At 45.3% G+C, this 21,507-nt stretch overlaps 1 protein-coding gene across 2 annotated transcripts; it reads left to right on the forward strand.

Annotated features, from left to right (window-relative positions):
* The first annotated feature begins 6,410 nt into the window (after nucleotides 1–6,410).
* On the forward strand, nucleotides 6,411–18,522 carry SLITRK2 (SLIT and NTRK like family member 2). Of its 2 annotated transcripts, XM_054509441.2 has the most exons (4): nucleotides 6,411–6,999; nucleotides 10,613–10,666; nucleotides 10,762–10,926; nucleotides 11,165–18,522. In XM_054509441.2, exon 4 carries the CDS (start codon nucleotides 11,208–11,210, stop codon nucleotides 13,743–13,745), a length of 2,538 nt encoding a protein of 845 aa, XP_054365416.1. In that variant the 5' UTR covers nucleotides 6,411–6,999; nucleotides 10,613–10,666; nucleotides 10,762–10,926; nucleotides 11,165–11,207; the 3' UTR covers nucleotides 13,746–18,522. The 2 variants fall into 2 exon arrangements, with proteins under 2 accessions (XP_054365416.1, XP_045739374.1); XM_045883418.3 differs by lacking the exon at nucleotides 10,762–10,926 and having other exon boundaries at nucleotides 11,165–18,521.
* Nucleotides 18,523–21,507: the final 2,985 nt, after the last annotated feature.

Below are 21,507 nucleotides of genomic sequence, written 5' to 3' on the forward strand. Positions count from 1 at the left end.
CTTTGGTATTTCAATGAAAGATAACAATCGAACATGCATGAAAGCAGCTTTGTAAATCTGCAAAGTTTAATTGTAGATCACTTGCCCTACTCCCCTGTATTTTGAGATCTTTCTGCATAGAGTATTTGTTATATTAGTATGTCACAGGAGTTTTTAAAAATTATCTAAGGTGTATTGAATATTAATACTGAAAATGGATCACGAATTTGGATAAAGTACACATGGGTATCATGGTTCATTAATGTTCCAGGACTTTATTTTTGATAAACCACTTACTTAAAAATCACAGACCTGTACTTCTGAAACAAATAATACATTATGTGTTAAAAAGAAAGAAGATAGTAGGAAGGGAAAAATGAAGGGAGGGAATCGAAGGGGGAGATGAACCATGAGAGACGATGGACTCTGAGAAACAAACTGAGGGTTCTAGAGGGGTGAGTACTGGGTGATGGGTATTAAAGAGGGCACGTTCTGCATGGAGCACTGGGTGTTATACGGAAACAATGGATCTTGGATCACCACATCAAAAACTAATGATGTAATGTATGGTGACTAACATAACATAATAAAATTTTTAAAAAAGGAAAAAAAATCAGTGGAGGAGCACAGTTTGACGAAGCCAGGTGGCCTGTGATCAATATCATTACTATAGCTCAAGACTGAACTTGGCTAATGGCCATAGCAGGGGTAATAAATGAATTTCATTGTTGCCTAATACACCCCAATGCTATCAATGTAAATCATAACAGATCTGTTCAGACCCTTGAGTAAATCATATATTTGAATTCCAAGCAACTGGTGCTCGCTTCAGCAGCACACATACTGAATTCCAAGCAACTGGAGCTTTACAGCAGGGACTCAGGCTTACCTAAAATTTTTATGTACTGTTTATTTGTATTCAAGAGATAGAAGTTAGGGGCGCCTGGGTGGCTCAGTTGGTTAAGCATCTGCCTTTGGCTCAGGTCATGATCCCAGGGTCCTGGGATAGAGCACCACATTGGGCTCTCTGCTCAGTGGGGAGTCTGCTTCTCCCTCTCCCCTCCCCCACTCGTACTCTCTCTCTCTCAAATAAATAAATAAAATCTTTTTAAAAAGGAGATAGAAGTTATCTTAGGTTGACTGATTATATTTATAAAAACTGTATGCAGAGGGGCTCCTGGCTGGTTCAGTCAGAAGAGCATGCAACTCTTGACCTCAGGGTTGTGAGTTCGAGCCCCCCATGGGGTGTAGAGATTACTTAAGTCAATAAATACTTTTTTAAAAAATTTGAGAACATGGATTCATTCATTTGACAATTGTCCATCCTTGCTGCAAACAATAACCAGCCCTCAACCTTTTGTAATACGGTACACATCCTCTTAAAATATGAGTATGTCTATGGGAAAAAATGCATTAAAATAAAACAATTCAATATATTTAAATGATGGCAAATAAGTTATCTAGTTCCAATAGTGCCATTTCCTGACCTGTGCCAAGTAGATCTTCATATAAAGAGCTAAGGGATCAGCACACTGAGCTCATTATTCTGAAGCACTGACGTGTAGCAAGAAATGAGCTTGCTTTGCCTTCTTTCAAAATATTAATAAAGTGACATGGACCCTACTACTGCACGTCGGCTGCTGTGCTGATGCCCAGGCTGGGGGACAAATCCGTGGATGATTATGTCTCTAGGTCTGTCATCGTTTCCTGGGGTTGCTCCGAAGTGCTTACAAGAAACTCCATATGGTTCCTCCACTCCAGAGAGACTTTGAGCTATTTTTTTCTGAGAGAGCCTCGGGGATATCGAATGTCATGGAATCTGAAGCTTTGTTTTTTTTCTTTTTAATTTGCCTAGGAACCACAGTATGGCCACAGACAGAGGCAAAAGTTGTTGGACATACATCCCGGGGCCATACCATTTGAGTTCAGGGTGACCCCACCTGCAATCATCAGGTGACTAAGGGCGCGTGCCAAGTGTCCTTGTCATGTCATTTAGGAAACCTCCTGGGAGAAGAAAAATGGAAGGAAGGAAAAAAGAACTGAAACCACATCTGAGTAGTAACTCATCAAGATTCAAGGCAAAAAAAAAAAAACAAAAAAAACCCTATTCTCCTTGCATTGATTTGCAATGATGGTTGAATGCTGCACTCAGCTATTACTTGGAAATTATTTTATTTACTTTATAGATCTCACTTACCTCCCCTCTGAACCCACAGTTTCTAATCCTTGCTTCATTTTGTGCAAAGCACAACTTCAGGATAGATCTGGAGTGTGCCATCCTTGCTTTTTTTGAATATTAATAGCCTGGTCCTCTTCACGAATGATGACTTTTTAAAAAAAATCAGAAATACTTAATGCAAATCCTTAGTAGCTGCTCTTCTGGGTATAACTCTTTAGAACTGGGCATCTTTCGGGCAGACATTTTTGAATGTTCCAGCAGAGTCAGCATTAAACTCTCTACTACAGCATATACTTTACCATATATTTATACTAGTCAAACATAAATACATAAATAAAATCGACAGAACTTAGTACAGAGGCTCAACTGCATTATATCGTTCCAATAATGTGCAATGTCAAACCCAATAAATTTGGTTTCCTCCTGTAGGCATTAGGTTGTAACTCCAGACTAAAATATAACTTCCAGCTGCAGTGAGATTAATAGGATGAAATGTGTCAGGATAAATGAAATACCTGCTAATGCTGTCCTAAGCCTTATCTGTAAAATCTGTGGCTTTTGCCATGTATATTTATTCCTAAGTCCAGTGAGCTTAACTATGGTTCTTACTGATGAATCACTCTACTCAGTCAATAAAGACGGAGGTGCCATCGTTAAGCGACACTCGATACAATTGGTTGAGCACCATAAGTTTTTCTATAACTTCTTTTTTCCTCTATTTCTCTTCTCCCCCCACTTTTTTTTTTTACTGCCCCCTTTCTCTGTTCTGTCCCATTTTTCCTTCCTCCCCTTCCTGATTCCGTATGTCAGTGTTTTTCAATCTCTGAGATCCAACCTATTAGTCACTCACGAAGTCAATTTAGCAAGCCATGGCCAGCAATTTTTAAAATAAACAGCAGTGGAATATTTCAGGGTGCATGGCTATGACAAGGGGACTATGGTTCCAGAAGCTCTTGCTTCAACCCATAAGCAGATCACAAAGCAGGGCATCAGGAAGCCTGGGGACTTCCTCTCGCTCTGTTGCTGGGTCATAGTGCATATCACGTTCCTTCAATTTGTTTGTGTTTGTTAAATAAGTGTAAGCTGTTTATACACACATACACATTATATATACATCAAACAAATAGATATACACACATGTAATATAATATATGTGCGTGTGTGTATATATATGGCATACTGGGGCTACTAGAGAATGGTGGAGGCCAGGGATGCTTTTAAACCTCCCACATGACATGTGACAGCCCCCCCAACAGGTAATTATCTGGTCCAAAATGTCAACAGTGTTGAGGTAATATATACATATATCCAACTCTCTGGAACAATCTAGGGAAACAATGGAATGTTTTTAGGTTTCCATTGGAATGTTTGACATCATAGAGCTCCAACCAGAATCGTAATTAACTTCCTAATCCTGAGTCTGTTATCCAATTTAAATTAAAATGTTGCTTTCTCACTAAAATCACTGTTTTTGTATAATTTAGTTATTTTAAGAAGTGAGTTTAGGAATCCCTCGTGTCAAGATTTCCCCTCACACATATGTACCGCTTCGCAATTTTCCAGGGCTTTTGTACGAATCCCGTCCTTACCGACTCCACATGGCAGGATTTAGTACCCAGTTTTCCACGTGGGGAAACTGACAGAGGTGCCTGCTCAGGTCCCCCTGCAAGTAGGAAGCAGAAGTGAGATTTGAATCCAGGTCTCTAAGGGTTTGGATGTGTGCTGGATTAAAAGACAAACTACTCGGGTCCTGGCCCAGCACTATTCCAACCAAGCCAACAGGCCTGCCAAAATAATCAAAATAATGGAATTGAATTTAAAAATACCCACACTTTCAATAGCATCACAGAACCAAAGTCTACAATATCCTCTAAACTGTAATTACTGGTATTAATGGCATGTCCTCTGTGTTGCATTTCTTTATTTAGGAATCTGTCTCTGTCTGAAATCTTCTTTGAAATCTTTGATTCAAAAGAGACAGTATTCTCTGAGAACATCTCACATCTGTCTTAGAATTACTCACTCTGCATGAGGTTCCTACTTTGTCTTTTTTTTTTTTTTTTTTTTAGGAGCTTTCCAGCTCTGGACAGGTGCAGAGAAGGTAGAGAAATAACATCCTCAAACTGTGTACTACATAGTAATTGGGCAACATTTGCATCATCTTAGAAATGCAGACACATGTTTGTTTTTTGATTCATCCTAGGTGAAATTTCTGGTTTTCCCTTACTCTTAGAAAGAAATGATAAAAGCCCAAGAACAATTTGATTTTCTTGCACTCTTTCCCTACTGGCATTGTGATCAGGGATCTCTAAGCCCACTGGTAAGATGAAATGATCAATAGAGAACAGCGCACTAACAGAGAGAGACGTTTATAATGCCACTACACCAAAGAATTAACAATGCCACTTTTATTCATTAACAAAAGTACGTTAATATGCATGTCTTTGATATTCAAGTACAGCAGGACATTTTCCCTTAACGCAGAAGCTTTTAGAAAAGTCAGTAAAAGAGACTTTCAAATAAATTGGTACATTTGAAACTCACACACTTCGAGCTCCCTCCTACCGTAATTATCACAGAAAGTTTTGTGTTGCTCGTCATTCTGTGTGTGCCTTCACGACCCCCTTCAAAAGAGCTACCCCCTTACGGGAAAACTGTATGCTGATGAAAAGAGAAGTCTGCTCTTTCTCCTTTTATCTTACCATCGGTATGGTCCCGTGTGGAAAGACAGGCTGCTGAATGCTTTTCTGAGCGCTGGTAAACACGTTAGCCTTGCTTCCAAGGCTAATTAAAATTGATGCATGCCATATTTTACATGTTTCTACCGGATCAAAAATAAAATGTTGGTTTTTATCATTGATACTGTGTTCCTCATCTCATCTGTACACAAGTTACTGCTTTTGTATGTGTGTTTCCTTTGGTCGGAGACACATCACCCTTCTCAGTAAACGGTGTCCTTTTTCCAGCATGACTGTCTCATTATTTCTGCCTTTGAATAGCCTCTCAGCTCTGTGTTTTGTGGTTGTTTATAGCACCCATTAAACAACTACAAGAAAAGATGGCACAGTCAGAAATGAGGTAAAGACACAGAGGACACAGCATAACTTTTCCTAGTTAGTAATATTATGATGTGCCCAGACCACAGCTAAATAGTCCGTAGCAAACAGTGCGGTTAGTATTTTGCACAAATAAGGACATTAATAAAACAGGGTAATGTTTCTGAGTACGTAACGGTAAAGAGTCTGCCCCTGTGCACATGATCTGAATGGCAGGGAAATCTCAAAAAGTCTTTTTCAGGAATGAAGTGAAAGGAGCAGCAATGATCCTTAAAACCTCAGAGCTACGATTATAAAAGATAATTCTTTGGACTATTCCGAAAGTAAACTTTACTTATAGTCACAATATACGATTATCAGTAATTTTCTTTTCAAAAGGCCCAGCATGGTCTCCTTAGAAAACCATTATGAAAAGAAAGCCAAGAGAATGAGGAAGCACAAAAGATTCCCCCTGGGAAGGACAAGAATGGGGTGGAAGTCAGTGCTGTGAGAACCTGGCTTCATTGTAGAGGAAATAACCTTGAAAACACACAGACCCCAAAGCAGAGTCATTAGCAGGAGAGCTCATGTTTGCTCTAACTTGGGGCCCTGCTCATCGTCCACCCCCCTCTTCCCCATCATCACACTGGGGCTGATTACGAACAGCTGGGGGTTTTACCGACTCTGGACGGGGGTACAAGAAGGACTGGAGGCAGTGACGGCGTTCATGCAGGCCCCCTTCCTCTAGGATCGAGGGGGAGATGTGTTGGTGCCTTCCAAATAAACTCCCTAATCCTGCCTGAAATGAACACAACTGCAAGTTTATGCCCAATACCCCGGGAAGGCAGGTCTTGAGGGAAACTGCAACCGCACCTCCCTCTTGAACCACAGTGACTCTTTCCCTGAGGGCCTTCCTGTAGTCGAATCGCCGCCACCACCTGGACTACTAATAAGAGGGGGGGAAAAGGAGGAAAAGGAAGGGGCGGGGATGGCCAAAAGTACGCTCCAGCCAATCCGGGCAACGTCGCGAAGAATTAAAAGAATCAAATGAACACGGGCTGGCACCCTGCTAAGCGCTTGCTTCTGTTAACACCGTTGCCCAAGTCTAGCTTTAGCTCCATATTATATGGAAATTCCTTGTTTACCGTCCTCGTAGGAGGTCCTTATATATCTGCCTGCGAACTCCAGTGATTGGGCGCTTACTAGTTGGGGGAGGCAGCCTTCCCGGAGGGCGTCCAGCTCGGAGGGCTGGCTGCTTCTTCACTTGTCCGGAACTTCCCCCCAGTGGTCTCAGTCTCCCCTGGGATTTGGTACCGACCGAGTGCCATCCTCATTTCACTTGACCGAGTCCGAGCTGCAGCCCCCGGTAGGAGCTGCAAGGGCTGGGCAGAGTTCCAGGCGAGAGGGGCCGAGAGGCGTGAGCAGCGCGCCACTGCGCTCGTCAGAGAAATGGAGCGGCGGCTTCTTTGTGGGCTGCTACATCCCCCTCCCAGGGGCACGGCGGGGACATTTGATCTGCAGGGTGATTGATAAGTGCGGGAGAGGGGCGGCCGTCCCTACCCCCCCCCCGCCCCCGTTCTTCCCCTCCTCCCTCTCGGCTCCCTCCCTGCTTCCTGCCAGAAGCGGTGCCCGGTGGCGAGCCGCTCCAGTGGGGATCTGCCTGCCCTTGGGGGCGCCGCCCGCGCTCGCCGCCGTGACCCCACGCTCCCGGGCGCGCCGGTCCGAGGCTGTGCCGGCTCCCTCGCCTCCCGGCTGGCCGATGCTGCAGGCGTCTCCGGGGGAAGCTGCGGGTGGCGCGCTTGCCGGGTAAGTTCACAGCACTCGGGAACGCGGCGCTCAGCCCCCTGCCTTTCCCGGCCGCCTCCCCTCGTGGAGGCGGGGGGTGGGGGGGACCGGGTGCGGGAAGCCGGGGCGCGATCCGCCGGCCGCCCTCGGTGGCCGCCCCCGCCCGCCCGGGCTCGCTCGCTCCGAGGCAGCCCGCGCGGGCGTGGTCGGGCTCGGGGCGGTCGTGCAGCCCCGCGGGCTACCGCCGGCCGGGCGGGCCCCGTGTGCCGGCTGCGAGCCGCCGGTCCCGGGAAGAACGCTCGCCGGGGCGAAGGCAGCGCGCGTGGCCGTCGCGGCTGTGGGCCCCGGCGCCGGGCACCAGGCGTCCGGCAGCCCAGGGGAGGGCGAGGAGGGCCGAGCTAGTGGTCGGCGGTCGGTGCCCGGTGCCCGGAGAGCCGGGAATGGCCTGGCCCGCTGGCCGCCGGAAGCGCGCTCCGGGAACCGTACCTGCCGGGATTGGGGGGGAGGGGGCGAGAAGGGCGGGCGGGAGGCTGACACCCCTCCCCGGCAGGCCCGCCGGACTCCCGTTAACCCCTCTCGAGGCCTGGCGGGCGGCCGGGCGGCGCAGGCTGTAATCCCGCCGGCCCTCCCCGCGCCCTGTGGAAGCACCGGCGACCCGAGCCGGGCTCTACTCAGATGCGCGGGAGATCGAGGCGACGGAGTCCCCGCTTCTGCCTCCCTCGCCCCAACGAGGAGAGGGAGGGTTTGCCTTATTTTAGCGTCCGCCTCTGCCTCCCTAGGGCTCCCAGTTCCCCCAAAACCTTTCCGCCACCGTAAAAGCCCGCTCTCCCTAGCGGGGTGCCGCGGCGGTTCTCCCCGAGACGCCGCGCCAAATGAAACTTACTTAAAGTGCTTTTTCCGGGCTGAGGCTCATTCGATCCCAGTAACTGTGCTTGGGGAAAGCGGCTGTGGAGGCTGAGGAGTGGTGGGAGAATGCACCGACCCGTGTCGGAAGCTAACCGTGGAAGGAAGATCTGTCACACCATCTCCGGGTTCCCAGTGTCGCCCCCCACTCCCGCCAGCTTACCACCGCCTTTCCTTCACTCTGTACTAATTTTCACGGATTTCAAGCTCCGCCAGCTGCCCCCCATCTATCTACCCCTTTCTCTGTCTCTCTCTCTCTGAAATTCTTAATAGTTTCTGTGCTCAGGGAGTATTGACAGCGTCATCAGTGTCTTGCAGGAAATTATTTGCGAACTAAAACTAATATTTGATATTTCACTTTCAAATACCATTTTTTAAAAAGCACACATTTAAAGGTAAGACACCACCACCAATTATTTAAGTTTAGGCAGATAGTTCTCCAATTCACACCAAGCAGTAGTGAGCTTTGGGGAAAGCTCCTGGACCAGGAATCCCTGGGTTCTGTTTCTCATTTTATAGATTCTTGAACTTAAGCAAGTCAGCACTTCTCCTGGTGGAGGAATGTCCTCATCTATAAAATGAATCTGACTGCAAAGGTCTTGTCCAGCTCTCATGTTGGCTTCTGCTTCCGTGAAATATTAACCTAATTAATAAATGCTTGTTAAATGAATGACAACGAATAAGCCACATCTCTCTAGGAACTATGTCTATTTAATATTTAGAAATATGGAGGAACAAATGCCCCTTTGCTGTGAAAGGAAGCTTAATCGTGCACTGCATCACTCTGTATCTAATGATGCAGTTGCAATAGAGAGTGGGGAGGCCATCACCCGGCTGCCCCTCCCACTCCGAGGACAGCTCAGCTCAGTGCCGCCCTTTGGCACAGAGAAGGGAAATTTGAGGCCCCAGAAGGAAAGGATCTTGTCCAAGCCCAAGCAAGAATTACAGGATGGGGAGGGGTCTCACGATGTCTGGTCCAAGGTTCTTCCCCGAAGAAAAAGGAGAGGGCAAGGTGAAAGCCTGAGGAACAGTCTGGAGGAGGCTGCCAGAGCCACAGGTTTCCTTAGTGCCTAAGTCTGTAAACTATCAGAGCCCTTCTCCAGGACGAAAGAGCCCCTGCGGGCGGAACACTCCTAAAGCCTGAGCTTACCAGGGAGGCAGGAGGGGAGAAGTGGGGGGCTTTCCGTTCTCAGGCAGCTCATTTTGCCAGTGGGATTGTCTCTATTCCAAATGTGGCCCAGCAGTGGGACCCTGTGTCAACTCGGTCTGAAGCAGACTGGGACTGAAGAGGCGGGGAAAGCAAGTTTAAGTATTTGGTGGGACAGGCGCATCCTCGGTCCATTCCTTTGCCCCCTTCTCTTCCATTGCCTCCTTTTCCTGCCTCACCAGAGGCTGCGCCTGGCCCTTCCAGGCAACAGCAGACCTTCACATCTTGCAGATGGACTCCCCGCTGGGAGACACCTGGTTCCAGGGGACCTTAAGAGAATTCAGGAGGAGCAAGATAATGAAGGCAAAAACCGCACACCTGGCAGTTCATAATGCTGCCTGGAGGCTTAGGCCCCCTCCGTGGGCTCCCACTCCTGGGCTCCCACACCGCGCCAGTGAGGCTCAGCCTGGCAGTGCCTTTCTGACGCCCACTCCTCCTTCCTGCAGGCGAAAAGCACACGTTTAAACTTCATTATCTGGCTAAGTCTCAAGGGGCGGCGGGGGGGGGGGGTTGTTGTGGTTTCTCTCTAACGTTGAGCTGGCTCTCAGAATCCAGGCAAATATCTGTTTGGCCAGTCACCCCCCCAGAAAGTAATTCTCTCCGCACTGAAAAAAAAGCTCTGTATGTAAAAGCACAGGTCCCCTCCTACACAGGCGCTCTGGAGCGGGCACACACCCCACTCGGCACCAGGAGCATCAGAGCACACGAGCTAGAAGGCTGGCAGGCGGGCCCCAGGCCTGTGGCTAAGAGGCACATCTCCTGCGCGCGCGCGCACACACACACACACAGACACACACGCACGCACACATCCACGCACCCCTCTCCCCGGGAAGATCTGGACCTCCGCTTGGGAATGTGGCATGAGACCCCACTGGAATGGCCCGGAGGGAGTGGCAGGTGGGAGAAACCACTCGAAGGCGCCCGAGGCGAGGCCGGAGGAGTCCCAGGCCCTTCGCGGGGCCCCTCCTGGAGAATCCCCCTCCAGGAGCTTCGCCCGCCGCCCGCCGGGTGGGAGGTGGAGTAGTTCAGATTCAACTGACGCAGCCCGGATTTGAGCTTTGCAAAGCCACTCGCAGGGAAGGGAAGCATCTGCCCCTCCCTCCCCCACCGCGCGCCCTCGATCCACCGCCTGCCCCCTCCCCGCGTGACGTCACCCTAGCCCTGTCCGGGGGAGCCTGCAAAACCTCTCAAATTCAAACTGCTCGGCGCACTGCTGCCGCCGCCACCGGATTGGAAGCGCGCGCCCAGGCTCAGCCGCCGCCGCCGCTGCCGCTGCCGCTGCCGCCGCCTCCCGCCGCCCGCCGCCCGGCTCCCCGACCTCCCTACGCAGTCGCACCCCCGGGTCCCCGTCGACTCGGCCTCCCGCCGCTCGCGCCCTCCTCTCCTCCCCTGCGGCCTCCCGGATTTTTAATTTCTGCGCACCACCCCCCACCCCCAGCCAAATTAAATCCGCCGGCAGAAAGCAGGGCATCCCCCCCGGAAGCGGCGTCTTCTTTTTACCTTGCTCTTCTTCTCTTTCCGAAGATGCTAAACTACTGGCGGACTGCAGAGGAGAGGGGTCCCGTCTTCTCCTGATGTGTGAGTAACCCCCACCCCGCGCTGTCTTTGCTCTTCCATCCTCTCCCCCTCCCCCACCGCCAGTCCCCTGATTTTCCCACCCCCTTTTTGCGCAGTTAAAAAAAAAAAAAAGTAAAGCAATTTCTGCTGCGAGCCTAAGACGGGCGAGCCGCCCGAGATCTCTTCAAGATACCCCAGGGGAGGAGGTGATGGGCTGGATTTAGTAGGACAACTCGATTACTAATGACTCCGCGGCTGGCTGCGACCCGCCGGGAAATCAGGTGCAAGCATGTGTGCTCCGGGACGCGCGAGTGGGTGGGCTGGCGGGGGCCGGGGGGAGGGGGAGGGCGAGGAGAGAAGAAACCGCTTTGAGAAACGCAGTGATTTCATTCTGCCGCGTTGCCCACTCCCCGCATTCTCCCTGCCTCCCACTCCGCCCCCTTGCTTTGCCATTTTAATCGGGCTTCCTTGTTTCTCTCTCCCCCGCATCCTTCTCTCTCCCCGGCACCCTTCCCCAAGGTTTGCCTGTAGGTACCTGAACTGACACCGACGGTGCCTAAAGATGCTGAGCGGCGTTTGGTTCCTCAGTGTGTTAACCGTGGCCGGGATCTTACAGACGGAGAGCCGCAAAACTGCCAAAGACATTTGCAAGATCCGCTGCCTGTGTGAAGAGAAGGAAAACGTCCTGAATATTAACTGCGAAAACAAAGGATTTACAACTGTCAGCCTGCTCCAGCCGCCCCAGTATCGAATCTATCAGCTTTTCCTCAATGGAAACCTCCTGACGAGACTGTACCCTAACGAGTTCGTCAATTACTCCAACGCCGTGACTCTCCACCTGGGCAACAACGGGCTGCAGGAGATCCGAACCGGGGCGTTCAGCGGCCTGAAAACCCTCAAGAGACTGCACCTCAACAACAACAAGCTCGAGGTGCTGAGGGAAGACACCTTCCTGGGCCTGGAGAACCTCGAGTACCTCCAGGCCGACTACAATTACATCAGTGCCATCGAGGCAGGGGCGTTCAGCAAACTGAATAAGCTCAAAGTGCTCATCCTGAATGACAACCTTCTGCTGTCGCTGCCCAGCAATGTGTTCCGCTTCGTCCTGCTGACCCACTTAGACCTGAGAGGGAACAGGCTGAAAGTGATGCCTTTCGCTGGCGTCCTTGAGCACATTGGAGGGATCATGGAGATCCAGCTGGAGGAGAACCCATGGAATTGCACTTGTGACTTACTTCCTCTCAAGGCTTGGCTGGACACCATAACTGTGTTTGTCGGGGAGATTGTCTGTGAAACTCCCTTTCGACTGCATGGGAAAGATGTGACCCAGCTGACCAGGCAAGATCTCTGTCCCAGAAAAAGTACCGGCGACTCCGGTCAGAGGGGCAGCCATGCAGACACGCACGTCCAAAGGCTGTCGCCCACCATGAATCCCGCTCTCAACCCAACCAGGGCTCCCAAAGCCAGCCGGGCCCCCAAAATGAGAAATCGCCCGACTCCCCGGGTCACCGTGTCAAAGGACAGGCAGAGCTTTGGGCCGATCATGGTGTACCAGACCAAGTCCCCCGTGCCCCTCACCTGCCCCAGCAGCTGTGTCTGTACCTCTCAGAGCTCAGACAATGGTCTAAACGTAAATTGCCAAGAAAGGAAGTTCACGAATATCTCCGACCTGCAGCCCAAACCTACCAGTCCAAAGAAGCTCTACCTGACAGGGAACTATCTTCAAACTGTCTATAAGAATGACCTCTTAGAATACAGTTCTTTGGACTTGTTGCATTTAGGAAACAACAGGATTGCAGTCATTCAGGAAGGTGCCTTCACAAACCTGACCAGTTTACGCAGACTTTACCTGAATGGCAATTACCTTGAAGTGCTGTATCCTTCTATGTTTGATGGACTGCAGAGCTTGCAGTATCTCTATTTAGAATATAATGTCATCAAGGAGATTAAGCCACTGACCTTTGATGCTTTGATTAACCTACAGCTACTGTTTCTGAATAACAACCTGCTGCGCTCCCTACCCGATAATATATTTGGGGGAACGGCCCTCACCAGGCTGAATCTGAGAAACAACCATTTTTCTCACCTGCCTGTGAAAGGGGTTCTGGATCAGCTTCCGGCGTTTATCCAGATAGATCTGCAAGAGAACCCATGGGACTGCACCTGTGACATCATGGGGCTAAAGGACTGGACAGAACATGCCAATTCCCCCGTCATCATCAATGAGGTGACCTGCGAATCTCCTGCAAAGCATGCCGGGGAGATCCTGAAGTTTCTGGGGAGGGAAGCTATCTGTCCCGACAGCCCCAACTTGTCAGACGGAACCGTTTTGTCCATAAATCACAACACAGACACTCCTCGGTCACTTAGTGTGTCTCCCAGTTCCTACCCAGAGCTCCACACTGAAGTTCCACTTTCCGTCTTAATTTTAGGATTGCTTGTTGTCTTTATCTTATCTGTCTGTTTTGGGGCTGGCTTATTCGTCTTTGTCCTGAAGCGCAGAAAGGGGGTGCCCAGTGTGCCGCGGAGTGCCAACAACCTAGATGTCAGCTCCTTCCAGCTACAGTATGGGTCTTACAATACCGAGGCTCAGGATAAAACGGACGGCCACGTCTACAACTATATCCCCCCACCTGTGGGGCAGATGTGCCAAAACCCGATCTACATGCAGAAGGAGGGAGACCCGGTAGCCTATTACCGAAACCTGCAAGACTTCAGCTATGGCAACCTGGAGGAGAAGAAAGAAGAGCCGGCCACGCTGGCTTACACGATAAGTGCCACTGAGTTGCTCGAAAAGCAAGCCACGCCAAGAGAGCCCGAGCTGCTGTATCAGAATATCGCAGAGCGAGTCAAGGAACTTCCCAGTGCAGGACTAGTCCACTATAACTTTTGTACCTTACCTAAAAGGCAGTTCGCCCCTTCGTACGAATCTCGACGCCAAAACCAAGACAGAATCAATAAAACCGTTTTATACGGAACTCCCAGGAAATGCTTTGTGGGGCAGTCAAAACCCGACCACCCTTTACTGCAAGCTAAGCCGCAATCAGAACCAGACTACCTCGAAGTTCTGGAAAAACAAACTGCAATCAGTCAGCTGTGAAGGGCTGCAGCTCCGCACTGTTGGAAGCACTACATTTGCTTTTGTGTGTGTTTGTGTTCTCCCTCCCTCAGCGTCAGTGGGGGACTGTGAACATGCTTGGGGGATGGGGCGAAGCAATGATACTGCTTTTCCAAGTTTTCCTTTAAATTATTTCTCTCTTGCTTCCCCGCACCCCACCCTCTCTTCCTCCTCCCCTTCCCCCCAGTTCTCTCCTTAGGAATCATCAGTGAACATGAGTGTTTCTACAGTGCATTTTGTTCATATATTTTGTTTATGGTTTTGTTTCTTTTTTCTTCTTTTATTTTTCCAGTGTGGGAATGGGAAGAGGAGATTATAGTGAATGAAGACAGAGTAAGCAGACTTTTCACGTAAAAATGAATATTTAGCATATTTTGTAGAAGATCTCCAAAGATCTTTTGAGACCATAAATTCTTTTGTAAATAATGATATATGGTATTTCCGTCTTCAGTTACCAAGTATAGCCACTAGGCATCACTTCTTTGTGTTAAAGTGCCTTTGCACTTTAAGTACATTACTTAAGTGTTGCTTTTAGCTTTGATAAATTGAACATATTTTAATGTGTTGTATTTTTGAAATTAAAAACATTGTAAAATAGATCAAAATGTCAACTATATTAAGTCAACATACAGTTTGCTTGAGTTATAGAAACCAGCCTGTCATCAAATGATTCTAGTTGTAGGACTTTAGAGATTTAACTGTAAAATATTTCCTTTCCTCTGGGTTTGTTCCAAGTGATTTTATTTAAGTCAACTAAGCGGATTTAACAGTGGACTAGAGGTAAGAAGCTGCCTCAGTCGGGATTAGTAATTCATTAATAAAAGATATTTAACCCAATCTCAGAGTGAATTGAACAATTAATGCCCTTCCGTAAATCATTATTTTACACTAACATGGTCAGTGTTTTAGATTATTTTCCTAATTAAGAGTGCATTACACAACTTGTAATATATTTTTTCTGCATTAAATTAGATATTTTTATATATTTAAATGACAGAGTCTGTATTTCTAACTTTTTAATTGAAATTAATATTTTTTCTGCCTATTGAAACATTTTCTATAAACACACACCAGTAGAGGCCGCCACACACCTCATTTAATAAAGACATATGAGCCATTAAATACCTTGAAGGAACCCCTTCAAAGGTGAGATTAAAACATCCCAAGTAAGTTCTCTGCAAATTCAAGGCAGCAGAGACAAATGTGTACATCACTTTCTATTTCTTTTAGGATTAAAGATTAGGCTCCGAATCCTCAATTTTCACATTTTCCGAGAAGGCAGCGTTTTCCGCTTACATTTATTGAAGCGTTAATGGGGTGCTATCAGATCACATACTCTTTGCATCTCCAAATCAATTAAAAAGTACCTAAACCAAGAAAGGAAGCGTCTTTTCTCATCTGCCTTCTTTAGGCATGTGTTACTTGAATTCTTCCCTGTCAGCTCAAGCAAGCCTTTCGTTTTGGTCTTAGCATTAGAATGATTTTAACTAACCAAGTCTATATAACATTTATGAAGGCTTATTAGCCTGTAAACAATTTTTAGATGCAAACATTATTGTGCTATTTAAACAAACAGCCCTTCTTTACAACAAAAAATAGTTTTGTTTTGTCTATTGTAAATCCTTATGCAACTGGGATGGTGATCTGCATATAAAGTAGTCCAGCTTTTCAATTCCTTATTAAAGCAATTGATGGTGTCTGAAAGAAGCACACTGTTTCCTTTTCATAAATAGGTTACTGCACATAATAATCCTTTATTATCATGTGGAGATTGAAGTGGATCCTGATAACTTACTTTTAAAGCTTTAAAATGACTAAGAGTATATTGTCTGTCACTATAAACAATTCATGTGATAGGTTTTCAATTAGAAATTACTTAAGTCCAAATGATTTGGATTAAGAACTACTGGTGCAAAATCTTTTTTTTTTAACAATAGAAGTTAATTGTGTATATTTAAATGTAAAGGGCATTCGGGGAGAAAAATGCCCTTGACAAACCTCTGAATATCTACAGTGACAAGCTAACATGTTCACTCTTTGATTAGAGATCATAATTCCTATTCAAATCCATTAGATCAAAGTCAAGAATGGTGGCCCGAAATGATCTACAAGAAAGTTAATGTAGTGAGATTTACATTTCATAGAAGAGGAGGGAGAATATTATGCTAACTGAACTTGGAGACAGCTCCCGGAAAAACCACCTCCTCTTTGAGTGAAGTATATACATATACATATACGTGTGTGTGTGTGTGTGTGTGTTATATATATAATACATATATATAAAAGAGTTTCAAAAATCTTCTTGTGGCTGCTTTCATTTGGTGCAATGATAAACACAGAATACAGAGGTAGGTATTTTGGGAAGTGATTATAAAGGCAAATTAGGATACATATCCTGTTAAGATAGTTTTTAAGTTTATACATCTAACTAGAACTACTGATGTAGTGACTCCACGTCAGGGTTTGTTCTCATTCACCTGAAAGTCATTCCATTATCCACAGAAAAACCCATTTCATTGATCTTAAACAGAGATAGCTTAATATTCATGTAGTTACATGATTTTTAAGAGGCCTCCTGGAAGAACTCAGATTCATACACTCTCTCATTTAGTACTTACGGTGCAAATCCAGAGTCTCATGTTCTTTAGATTTTTACTTCATTTGTATTAGGTTTTAAGATGAAATTGTTTGAATGTGGTTCAGACCATTTCATTTAAAAGGCCTCATTCACCATATACTCTGAAGCTTTATTTCCTAACGCAATCACAAACACTTTTATGTTTATTAACTTACTAGCATCCCCACCGACTATATTATTTTGCTTTATCCACTCAAGTGCTATTTTATTGTAGGATTTTGTTTTTATCTCCTACAGCTGGAGTTTGCTATTTCACTTTTATTTCCTATGCAACCTGTAATGGGTATGAGCATCAGCACAGCGAAATGGTTCCAGCCAACAGAGTGTGATCTCCCCCTGCCCTGCCTGGAACAGATCTGTGTGTCTGGCCCTACAAATGGCAAATGGTAATTTCCTTCGATTCTAGCTCTTAGTGATTTGCTTTCATTGTTTCTGAGTATACCTGTGGCTAAGTTTGTATTGAAACATTCAAAAGTACTATTTCTCAGTCGGGACACAACTGCCAAGTTTGATTTGGTTTTGGACTTTAGTCAATCTGTGTGCCTTTTTTGTTCCCTCCAGCAGTTGGTGAGTAAGGAAATGACTCTTCAAATTCCTCTGCTTTGCCCTCTGACCTCTAAGGAGATTTAATTTTTCTAAATATTTCCATGTCATCAAGGGCTCCATATTTTAATGGATTCTAAAAAAAAAAAAAAAAACCAAACAACCCGTATAGGGAACAAGAGAGAGGTTCTGTGATTTTTAAGACTGGAAATTCATTTTGATTGTACACATTCCAGAAACATACTGGATTGGATGCTAGAGTGAAGAAAGCTTTCCAGACGATTCTCCCAATTCAATCATTTCTTCATTCATTCATTCGTCCAATAAATATTTATTGAATGCTTGCTTCCTAGGTGCCAGGCTCTATGATGTGTGCTGGGGGGGGGGGCACAGAGATAGACAGGATCTCTGCCCCCCCAACCCCCCAACCCCCCCCCGCCAGGGAGCTTACAGCTAATAAAGAAGAACCTTATTTGAATGACAATCACCCAGAGTCAACAGTGGGAACAGTAAAGAAATGCAGGAAGTTGGATTTTTAAAGGTGATTCTGTGCAATGAAGTATAAGAGTAAGACGTCATAAATAGACTAGCTACAGTGTAACCACCATTAACATCTCTTTAAAATTACGCAGCTAAAAAGGGGGAAGACCCCACAAAAATAAAACAAATTTCTGCAGGATAGGGCCCAATATTATGGCCTCAAGATAGCTACAGACTTGGGCTATCTAAAGATCTACATTATAAAGATGAATCCCAAAATTGTAAATACAAAATCACAAACGTACTTAAATTTTCTGGAATAGCCATGTTTTAGAGGCAGTATTTGCTTTATATTTCAGTGGCTTAAAAGGTAACATTTTGGCTTAAGTGTCCTTTACCAGTACTATGATAAGACACTCACCTAGATCCTGAGAGAGAAAATTCAGTACTGTATATAGGCTTACTTTGCTTCTCACAATGGTTGTGCAAAAAGTCACGTGTAAACTGAAATTTTGTAAGTCAAATTGTATTTTCAATGCATTAGGGGAGCTGCCACTTGGAGGAAACTTGTGAATCGTTTTATAAAGCAGAAAACCATTTTATAATACAAGTCATCCCTCCAATTCATTGGTTTTTGTATGTTTGGGTTTTCAATATCGACTTTGCTTAAACCAGAGCCCACCTGCCGCATAACAGTGTGTTCTGCCCGTGCTGCGGGTCTCTTGGGTGCTAAGGGCTTGTACTTGAAACTCTGCTGCTCTTTCGTGTGAACTGAGCTACCGAGCGATTCCAGGATGCACAGTAGCATGCCTGAGCGGTCCGAGTAGCCAACCCGCTTCACCTGAATTGAACACAGGACTCTTGTCCGCAGCATCTTCTCTCTCAGATGTGGCTATGTTTCCTTAGAGGGTAGAGTGACTCCTGTATTCACATCCTATAAAGTGCTTAGAGTCACAGGTTTTATAATAAATATGTTATTATGTAAATATATTGAATCGCATGTGCGTTGGAATTTTTTAGCGGTATTTTAGCTTGAACGTACCTGTACAAATACTGTAAGAGTTAGTGGCAAATAATTGTTGTCAAGTTATTGGAATAAATGGCAAATGAAACAAGCTCTCGTGTAGACTTCTGTGCCAAGTGGTGACATTGTCTAAAAAACTGAATGTCATGGTTTGGGCTCTTAATAGGCAAAATGAAATACTGAAAATGTGATCAACGACATTGTGTTCTATTGGATAAACTGTTTATACAGGTACTTTATGCTAGAGTTAGCTTTCAGTAAATAAATACAGTTAATAAATATTCACTAAGAAAGAACATTTGAATTAATTATAAAAATTCTTTATGATTTTAAAAGGAATTAATGACAAAGTATTTTGAATTAGAAAAATTCTTTAGAATTAGAAAAACTTAAGTGGAATTAATGACAAAGTATTACTGGAACTTTGTTGTAAGGTGTTCAAATGCTTACAAATTAAGGTCTTCTATTCCATATATGATTATAATTTATATATTAAGGGTAAACTGAGCTTTTTAAAAACATATTAATACTTTTCCATGAATGTCCATTAGTATCAGAGTTAAAAAATTAAAAGTGAAAAAAGGAACAAAAACCAGTTGAGACACAGATGTCTCTGTAGGAACTGAAAGAAAGTCTACTGATTTTCCACACCCTCCCCACACACACACCCACCCACTCCACAGCTAACTGGTTTTCATGATAAAATTCTAATACTGTAAGTCATCTGATAAATTTATATTTTATAATTCAGATTGACATGCAAATCCAAGGAATGGAAATTACGAATTCATCTCTAACAGAAATGTTATCACTATATTCGCAGAGTAGAGTTAAAACGAGAGAGAGAGAGATGCATTTGTTGCTGTAATCGTGGTGAGATATCTATATATCTAGCAAAGTGACTTCTTTGACTATTTGCATTTGGTTGAACATCAGAATATATTGCCAGGTATGCTCCATTCACAAATGTATAACCTAACAAAGGATTTGAGATTCCTGTGGTGGACACGAAGACTTAGAACAAGTTATCCCCTCTTGAGATTATTAACGTGCCATATGCAGAATATCTTCAGCTTATTTATGTAGCCTTCACAAGGTGGCTGAAACAATGGGGACTAGCCTCATTTGAACTGTTTTGTTGAAGAATGAGAGTTGGTGCTTGATACGCTAGATTATCTGATCTTTTAAGAAGATGAGTTGAGGGGCGCCTGGGTGACACAGCTAGCTGAGCACCTGACTCTTGGTTTCAGCTCAGGTCATGGTCTCAGGGTTGTGGGATCGAGCCGTGCGTCAGACTCCGTGCTCAGCCCCGAGTCTGCTTGGGAGTCTCTCTCTCCTCTCCCTCTACCCCTCCCGCCCCTCTGTCTCTGAAATAAATAAATAAATCTTTTTTGGTTTGTTTGTTTAAGATGAGTTGAGAAGGAATGGGAATGAGAGTAGTGCGCAGCTCCCTATTCTGAATGCAGGTAATACATCAGCAAATCAGATGTGTCTGTTGAGGCTGGAAAAAGACCATCAAAACAGATGCTGTCATTCCTGAAGGGGGGCTGGAAATGGACCTGATCCAGGTTTCCCTGGGCAACCACTTGGTAATTAGTATACATCATTTTTATTAATTTAATTTTTAAACATTATTTTATATTTGTTATCAACATTATCCTAAAAAGGAACATTTGAGCTAATTATCTGTCAGATCCAGTTACCTGGCATTTTTGGACAGATCTGATCTTGACAGAATGTTGGCTACAACAGGAAATATAAGGTACTTTCTAGCTCACGAGTGACTCTTGGGCAGACAGGATAGGTGAGTGGGTAATCCTTGGTCAAGTCTTTCGCTTCTCAAGCCCCTTTTATCTTCACATCGTTAACACCTGACGCAGTGTTTTGGAACATAATAACCCTCCATAAATATTTCCTTAATGAATAAATGAATAAGACTCTGGCTTTCGTGTGAACAATGAAGAAAAGGTTGAAAACTGGAGGATGTAAGTTCAAAGCATAATTATAGCGGATTCTTAGCTATTCCAGGAAGTCTGAAACAAATGTTCACTTGGAATATTTTCAGAACTCATTTTCAGACACACACACACACACACAAAGACACACCCCATGAGGATGGCAGAGACGTTATGGTAACACACAGCCAAGATCCAAAGTTTATTACATGCAGGCAGGCCCGATTTTAAGTGATACTTGAGTCTGTCTATTGAACCCAATGACTCATTCTAGATTTAAAAGTAGCTTGTAATTGGCTTTTGGAATTGGGAGATTCTGACTTGAGAGAAAATGCACTCCCTGACAAGCTTGAATGATGAATTCTTCCGGAGCTTATCACATAGTTCTTCCTACGGCTCTGTATATTTAATTGGTTTGTTTCCTAAGTCTTCCAGATAAGAGAGAAATTCTTTGTGTTCAAGACCATATTAAACCACATTTCTGTCAGAACACGGTTGTCTTGTAAAGTCTGACTTACACAAAATAAGAACCTACAGGTAGTGTTTCATAAGGAGGAGTCCTAGGATCTGAGCTTGTGATCTTCTCCAACTGCGGGCAGTGCTGGACGGGATGACATCTCTAACTTTTGTACTCTAGGATTCTAGGCTACTTTGGGAGTGGTGGCTACACACAAAACAAACACTGAGACAACTATTCAGGTGATTCAACCGGAAAATCTCTTACCCCACTTCCCCTCCCAGTTGTCCAATTTGGACATAGCTTTACTCCGATTTTATTTTTACAGGATTCAAATGCACCATGTGCCTTGGATCAATTTCGCTTCTTAAACTTGACTTCAAAAATGTTCAAACCACTTTTATTTCTTTGTAAATCACAACTTCCTACTGCTTTTTTTGGTGGGGGGGTGGGGCAGGGGAGGTGATGGGTTTTTCATGTAGCTGTTTTGCAGGAGAGTAGTCTATGAGGTTGCTATGTTTAATTATTCTGTGTTATAATTAAGAAAGTTAAACTATGCATCAATCTAGGGAGATCCCATTATCACATTTCAGGGCATAGCGTAGTTTTCTCATTCAGTTCTTCCTCATCTCACCCTTTTAGCCAAC

This window comes from Mirounga angustirostris, unplaced genomic scaffold (genome assembly GCF_029215605.1).
Source record: "Mirounga angustirostris isolate CCGP_5_RB_7025 unplaced genomic scaffold, mMirAng1.0.hap1 SCAF_11, whole genome shotgun sequence".
Taxonomy (NCBI): domain Eukaryota; kingdom Metazoa; phylum Chordata; class Mammalia; order Carnivora; family Phocidae; genus Mirounga; species Mirounga angustirostris.

Bases quoted from the DNA above. Each gene is read 5' to 3' on its own strand.
- SLITRK2 (XM_054509441.2), top strand. From the start codon at position 11,208: ATGCTGAGCGGCGTTTGGTTCCTCAGTGTGTTAACCGTGGCCGGGATC.